Genomic DNA, 8,258 nt, shown 5'->3' on the forward strand with positions numbered 1-8,258 from the left:
ATTCCTCAAATGGTTGCAGGCATGCTTCTAAATTTAGACAACTTGGATAACCCAAACAAAGTATCTGCTTGTACAGTTACCTATCCTAGTGATCTTTGTGTTCAAATACAACTAAAATAGAGGTCTGATTTCCATATGGGAGCTTTTTAAGCAGCATTGATTGTTGGAAACCTATAATCCACAATAGGTAGGATTAGACCTACAAAGTAAACAAAAGCCCCATCAACCCAGATTTTCCATGTGCGTATTTTTGCTCTGCGTAAGACTTCACTCCCTATCATGAGGAGGAAAACGGGGCCTCAACTTACTGAAGGGAAATTCATCACAGTTACATTAAACTCCACTGGAATACTAATTTTCTTGTCCCTTCATAGTTCACACTCAATACAAACAGAAGCAGTTTTTCTTTAAATTTATTTAGCTGTTTATATGAATCAGATTTATCGTTTTTCTGAATAATGGCTAAAGGCAACCGTTCAACTGTCGCCATTCTGTTCCTGTGCCCTGAGGAAGCTGGCCTTCTTTTGAGCAATACGATCCTTTCTCTGTTCCAATGACATCTTAGGACGGTTCCACCTATAAAATAAGAGGAAAATAGTTCAATGTTTGTTACTAAAACAATAACACTTAGCTTTTTGCAGAAAATTAAATAGCCACTCAACAACAAAAGTATTCAATGAATTCAATGATCTTCAACCATCACCAACAAGTTCAAATGTTAAATGATGCCCAAGCATAAGAAAGTTTTGTGTGACAAGGAATCATATAATTATAGCAATTTTTATGAGCTGTTGTGGAACGCAAGTCCTTCTCGATTCAACTTCAAGTGAACAGGCACATTTAGATTCCTTTTTTTTTTTAAAACCTTCCAACAAGACGGTGGACAGCTGCCTAAAATCAACAATGTAGCTTGGCATTTAATGCAGTAATGACAAATCAAGTCGCTACCAAAAGCAAAAAATAACCTTGCTGGATTATGTACCTGAATCAAAGGACTACAAGCAGTGCTTTGCAAAGCATTTTGCAACGTGACCAGTTTTTAACCTCAGCATCACCTTCTCAAGGGCAAATAGGGAGGGTAACAAAGGCTAGCCTTGCCAGCGATGCCCCATTCCCATCAATGTATTTTAAAAAGCACAGCTTATTTTACAGAGACAGCAGCAAAAACAAGATAGTAATGAAGTAGTATTGACTGTGTTAAAGCTCATATTTTAAAAATTAACAGCACATCATGTAATTATGAAAATTTATTTTTAAAGGTAGTTTGAAGAAGGGTTAGTTTTATGACTCTTGGAGATTTCAGCCATGTACTACATACTCCATGGTCATAATAGTGAAGTCCCCATCACTGCAACCAACCACATACCCCTCTTCCAAACCTGCCTCCTCCCTCTCATGCTGAGAAGCTTCTCTTCCCAATTACCCATTCCCTAGCTCTTGTCCTCCAAGATCAGAGCTCCCCATCCCTCGCTCCCCATCCCTCCTTCCCCACTGAGCACCCAACACTTCTTTTTCTTCCTCTATCACTATCTCCAAACAGACACATGCCCAACCTCTTCCTCCTCAAATTCCAATTTGGATTTGTTAACCTTCCTTAGACTTGTTTGGCAGGCAAGAGTGGCTTCTCTTCAGCCAACTCCACTTGGATCCATACTTCTGAGGAAAAGGGACCAAACCTCATTGGGAATAGCAGCTCAGGTTTAGACACTAGTGGCTGAGGAGAAGCAGTTTTACCACTGGTGGGCAGTTGAGATTTTTTTATTCATTCATATGGTGTGAGCATTGCTGGCTGGCCAGAATTTCTAGTCTTCTTTAATTGCCTTTCGGACGGTGGTGGTGAAGTTTTGCTGGGTGGGGGGGGTGGATTCCACAACACTGAAGGGACAGTGGAATATTTCCAAGCCAGGATGCTGAGTAGCACTAAGGACCCAAGAAGGCAGAGCCAGGAACAACTGCTGGTGAAGACAGAACGTGGCTGAGATCCTGACCATCCAGAATTTCCCTCCTTTCCGGGGTTAAAGCTAGAGGCCGAGTGGCAGGCTGTGGTTCGGTCTGAGTATTGCATCAATAATGGCGCATCAGATTGGTGACTATCAGAATGTCCTACCCCTGAGCAGTAGCAACTCCTGCAAGGGAGGCAGCACCAGGAAGATGACCTAGTACAGAAAGATGCTCTTCAAACTGAAAATTGAAGCTGCAGCATATGGTGACTCAGCCTCTGCATTTCCCTATCACACAAAGCTAGCCCAGAACAGACGGCAGATTAATGGGATGATGGGCTGAATGACAGCTCCCCCAAGCCAGGCAGCATTTCAAAAAATGTAGAAGGTCTTTTTTTTTTTTTTTAAAAAAAGTGCTTTCACAGGACGGAGGCAGTGCTGGCTAGGCCAACTTTCACTGGCTGTCCTTATTTAAGTATGAGAGGATGGCATCGTATTCGTTCTTAAACTGCTGCAGTCCATGTGATGCAGATACTCCTTCCGTGCCGTTACAAAGTGGTTTAAAGAATTTTGAACCAGTGACAATGGAAAAAATGATGATCGAGTTCCAATTCTTGTAGATGGATACATTGCTGCTATTACATGTCATGATGGAGGGTGTAACGATTTAAGGCAAATGGAATGTCAATCAATAGATGAATTTGCTGTGATGGAGGAATTTCTGGATGCTACTGGTATGGATGCAGTGCCACTAAGTAAAGAAAATTCCTAACTTGTTTCTTGAAATGTGGTGAACAAGCTATGGGGAGTCAGGAAGTAAAATATTCTCTGCAGAATTTCCAGCCTTTGTCCTGCTTTGTTTCAGTGATAGTATTTATATGGCAGTTCTAATTAAGCTTCTGCTCAACAGTCATGATTGTGATGTTGATAATGGTATTCTGAGTGATAATAATGCTGTAACGTCGAGGGGAGATGGCTAATCTCTCTCTCTTTAAAAATGTAATTTCCTGTCACTTAAGTAGCAAGTAACATTTGTGTCCCATCAGCCCAAGCTTGAATGTTGTCCAGGATTTGTTCCATACAGGCATGGACTACTTCAATATGTGGAGTTGCAAATGATTTTGAACAAAACACAATCAGCTGCTATCATCCCCACTTCTGACCTTATGATGGAGAGATCATTGATAAAGCAACTGAAGACGGTTGGATTGAAGACACAATGCTAAGGAACTCCTGTAGCAATGTCCTGGGGTTCAGATGATGAACTATCAATGACTATAAACCCCTTTCCTTTGCTCGTTGTCGCAAATTCTCTCTATTCAAGGTATTTTCAGAGCTGTGTATTTTCAGTTTTTATTTAAAAGTAGCTCATTGCAAGCAAAGTAACACAATGGACAGCAAGGCATCTTGAGGGGTTTACCTTGATAGATCCATGCTCTCACGTAACAGTAGCTCATTTCCACTTACCAGTAGTTATAATTCAGATAAAACATTTGCTTTCAAGCATATGCTAAGAATTTGGGTTTAGTTGCAAATTACTTTTTCACTATGTACAGAACAAGATGTACAAACAAAGTTGATCCACAAGTTAAGTGTGCACCTAGTTATGCTTTTACATTAAAAAAATGCACTCTTTCAATTAAGATAGTTACCTTCACTTCTTGACCTGAAAGCAGATTCAGCCTCATTCTAAAATAAATCTTTGTTTTCGAATGAAGAAGAAAGATTAAGGTCTAATTTTACTTTTTTGTAATCATCATAAATAAATGTAGTATTCACGTGTAATACCTCTTTTTCTTGACTTCTCTCTTGGGCTTCTTTTCATGAACAGGGTTTTGTCTGATGGCAGCATGGGCTTTCTTGTACAAATCTTCTATCTATGAAAATTTTGAAAAAAGGCAGTTTCAATAAATAACCTTGCACCATGATTAAACATTCCTTTATTGAACATCCCTTCAAGCCTTGACCAAAAATGTAAGATTTAAATCTTTTTAAAAAAAGCTTCAAATAAGGATATCACAAAAAGGCCAGTGTTTACTACCCAGAGTACTGAACTTCTTCAATTACCGCAATTCCATTTTCATAGTTTGTTACATGATGCCACCGTTGTTTTCTCATTCTATCTCAATCTCTTTTCTATTCATTGGTTATTTTGTACTCCAGTTAATCAATTGATGAGGATAATGGACTTCCAAAAACATGTTTAATAAAAATGCTATGTTAAAAGCTTGCCAGCAAAGCCCATGAAATATAGGACAGCAACAGCATGAATACAAAAAAGTTAGGCACAAAACAGAAAAAAAGCAGTGGTGAACGGTTATTTTTTAAATTAAAGGAAGGTATGCACCAGGACAACGGCTTTGTTTGTTAACGATTTGAGGTACTCAGGGCAGAATTTCAAAATTTGCAGATAGTACGTAAGAAAACATGAAAGTATTGTGAGCCAAGGGAGAGACAGTGATAGACTTCAAGAAAACAAGACACAAATGGTGGAAAAACAAGGACAGCTAGCAGATAGAATTTAATGGAAAGAAGTGCAAATTGACACCTTCTGGTAGGAAGAATGAGGAAAGGAAATATAAACTAGGAATACAATTCTAAACAGATGCAGAGCAAAAAGACCCAGGCATATGCATACATGGGCAGATTAAAAGAATGACTTTAAAAAGCCTACAAGAACCTAGGTTTATGCTTGAAAGGCATACAGTACACAGAAGAGAGTTATGATGAAACTTCATGAAATATTGGCTCAGCCTCTAAGTCAATGCACATTAATCACTGGCCTAGCCAGCGATACCACATCCCATTAAAAGAATTAAAAAAAATTACTGGATAGATTGGAGAAGCTGAGTTTGTTCTTACAGAAGGTCGACAGATTTGAAACAGGTGCTCAAGATCACAAGGGGTTTAGACAGTAAATTGAGAAACTTCCCATTGTTCAAATAGTCAGTCAAGACCAGAAAACACATTAACATAGACTGGCAAAAGATCCAATGGCAATACAAAAACTTTTTTTAAACATACCATGTACTTATAATCTGGAATGCTGAACCTGAAAGAGTAGGGGAGCGGGATTTAATTGTGGCCGTCAAAACAGAATTCAGTAAACTCAAAAAAGTTGCAGAGCTCCAAGGAAAGGAATGGCAACTCTGACTACCTGAATTGATTTTGCAGAGTCAACACAGACAAAGCAGAGATAAATGTCCTACTTTTGTGTTAAAAACATTCTTAGTAGTACAGTAGTAGTATACTGGTGAAAAAAGAAACATTCTCAAAGCAACGTTGAATTTCTAACAAGTCACAACAGTTTATACTGCAGGAGAGGAATACGCTCAATTGCATTTGTTAAACAACGAAAGGCATGAATTTTTTTTAAAAAGGCTTTCATCGGACATAGGCATCACTGGATAGACCAGCATTTATTGCCCAGCCCCAACTTCCCTGCTTTGGCAATGTGTCAAACTTTTCCGCAACAAAACTGAACTATGAAATGTACTTCGACAAGAACTCTATCAATGCAATATAATACTATTATGGTTGTCTGTCCAACCTGCTGAAAGATTGACACAAAAGTCAACAATTGATGAATTATTTCTTCCAACTACAGAAGCAACGAATTCATCTCTGCGCCAAACACTAGGCCAAAATTAACACCACAAATCCTTCCTTTCTCAATGATGCAAGGTTCAGCCTGTCTGGTTCTTCATCAAACTAGGCCCTCAAAACTACCACACATTCCTTAATATAAACATAGAAATAACTGCAGAAATACTGCCAGAAACTGAACCGTACCATTCACAATCCTGACATCCTGTCGATGAAATGAGCTTCCTACTTTATCAGATTGTTTGTTCCACTTTCACAAGTTTTCTCTGGCCCTCAATCAGCTCATCTACATGTCTGTTATCTTAAGCCTCAACTGTCTCCAGCCATAACAGCACACTGCAGGAAACCGTCCCATCTTCCACCCGCCATTAACTTGAACTGACCCAAAAATTTAATGCCAAAGTTCTAACTGGCATAATGCCCTATCAACCAGTTAACCCTGTGCCTTGCTAAACTACACTGGCTAATCTCATTTCCCATTTCAAATCACTGCAGGGCTCTATACCTCGTTCTCTCTGAACTGCTCCTTGAGTCAACAAACATCCAAAATCTCTGCACTGCTCCAATTCTATTGCCTTGTACATCCCTGATTTTAAGTGTTATTATGCTTTCAGTTGTTTAGACACAAAGCTATGGAATTCCCTCCCTAACCTCACATCTCCTTAAAATCTCTCCTTTTGTCTATCTTCAGATCACTTATCTTAAAATTTCATAAGACCATAAGACATCGAGTCTGCTCCACCATTCAATCATGGCTGATAAGTTCCTCAACCTCATTCTCCTGCTTTCTCCCTGTAACCCTTGATCCCCTTGATAATCAAGAACCTATCTATCTCAGTCTTAAACGCACTCAATGACATGGCCTCCACAGCCTTCTGTAGCAGTGAATTCCATAGATTCACCATTCTCTGGCTGAAGAAGTTTCTCCTTATCTCCGTTCTAATAGGCCTTCCCTTTACCCGAAGGCTGTGCCCTAGGGTCCTAGTCTCTCCTACCAATGGAAGCATCTTCCTAACATCCACTCTGTCCAGGCCATTCAGTATTCTGTAAGTTTCAGTTAGATCCCTCATCCTTCTAAAGTCCAATGAGTATAGTCCCAGAGTCCTCAAACGTTCCTCATATGTTAAGCTTCTCATTCCTGGGACTATTCTTGTGAACCACCTCTGAACCCGCTCCAGGGCCAGTACATCCTTCCTGAGATATGGGGTCCAAAACTGCATACAATACTCCAAATGTGGCCTCATCAGAGCCTTATAAAGCCTCAGTAGTACATCCCTGCTTTTATATTCAAGTCCTCTCAAAATAAATGCCAACATTGCATGTGGCTCATTGTCAAGTTTTACTTTGTTGGTGGATGGATTTTTTGTTAGAACAATGATTAATAGAATAAATTAAGCATAATATTTTTTAATCTTGCTTAATGTAAACTTTCATTTCCTCAATTTGTATGTTCAGTAGGATTCTGGCTATCTATGCTCCTGAACGCACTTAACTTGATATCTTGTTTTTCTACACAGGACTACTCTAACATCTCACTCTGGGCTATAAAGACCGGTTGTTAAAGACAAATCAATGAGAATTGTGTATATTTTTTAAAAATATCCATTTCCTTACCTTGTCCGCTGTGACTCCATGCTTGATGTACTGAGAAAATTGCTTCTTATAAGCATCCTCATCCTCATCCATTAGGTAACGCATGTATTCTGCTATATTCAACCCAAAGATGTGTTTACGATGAACTTCAGGATTGAACTCCTTGCTTTCAGAGTCATAACCAGGAAATCGCTTGGTGCTGGAATTTAAGAAATCAGTCTATTTAATATTCCACTTGTTTTTCTCTTTTACAGAAGTTATGAACTGCTTTCAATCTAGACATTCACAAAATTTACATCACATGTAAGAATAACTTAAGTAAGCTCCACTCAAATTATATCAAAGCAGATACAAAACATGGAAATACCTCAAAACCATAGTTACCAGAAATTCAAGTATGAAACTAAACTGTATTATTTTCATGTAGGTTTATAAGAAACCATGGCAACATTATTTAGATCAGTCATTATTGTAGGTTGCATCAACCACTTGGCATGATCTATCCATATTTTTGTTCCTGTTAGTTACAGCCACATTTCAAAGGCACTGTTGAGATCAGGAATTAAACGTATACATGCAAGCCCCGACATACTACTCTTTTTTTCCACCCCTAATTTTGCATTGTTCAGTGTATTTCAACATCAGGCATCAAATCACAAAATTAAAGCCTGAAATTACAAAATAACATTAGAAATAAAAGACACAATGCAGCCCCTTACCTATGTGGAATAGACAGGCCGCCATCAACTGCACCTTTCAAAGCTCCAAAGACTTTGTTGCCTGTGGTGGTTCTGGCAAGTCCAGCATCAAGATAGCAGGTGAAAGCACTAGGCTTCCCATCAATGCTTTCTACATTGTATTCATCACCAGTCACTTCCACCTGACCCTCATAGATCTTGTCCAACCCAAATTTGTTCAGCAACTTTTTAAAAAGAAAAAATGTTAAAGATTGTTAACAATTTTTATTTTGTTAAAAGTAAACCCATAACTACAATGCCCAGACCACAGTGTTAAAACCTGCTGTGGACAATAAATCTACTGAGATAACAAGGTGTAGAGCTGGATGAACACAGCAGGCCAAGCAGCATCACAGGAGCAGGAAGGCTGACGTTTCGGGCC

At 39.0% G+C, this 8,258-nt stretch overlaps 1 protein-coding gene across 1 annotated transcript; it reads right to left on the minus strand.

Annotated features, from left to right (window-relative positions):
* Positions 1-397: 397 nt before the first annotated feature.
* On the minus strand, positions 398-8,070 carry LOC109931503 (60S ribosomal protein L5-A; the record flags this gene model as incomplete). Its single annotated transcript, XM_048593973.1, has 4 exons — positions 398-576; positions 3,729-3,817; positions 7,161-7,338; positions 7,859-8,070. Coding segments are annotated over 4 exons (579 nt in total), but the record flags the coding sequence as incomplete, so codon positions are not given.
* Between the last annotated feature and the right edge of the window lie 188 nt (positions 8,071-8,258).

The sequence above is a fragment of the Rhincodon typus genome, unplaced genomic scaffold (assembly GCF_021869965.1).
Source record: "Rhincodon typus isolate 14 unplaced genomic scaffold, sRhiTyp1.1 hic_rhity00004939, whole genome shotgun sequence".
Taxonomy (NCBI): Eukaryota; Metazoa; Chordata; class Chondrichthyes; order Orectolobiformes; family Rhincodontidae; genus Rhincodon; species Rhincodon typus.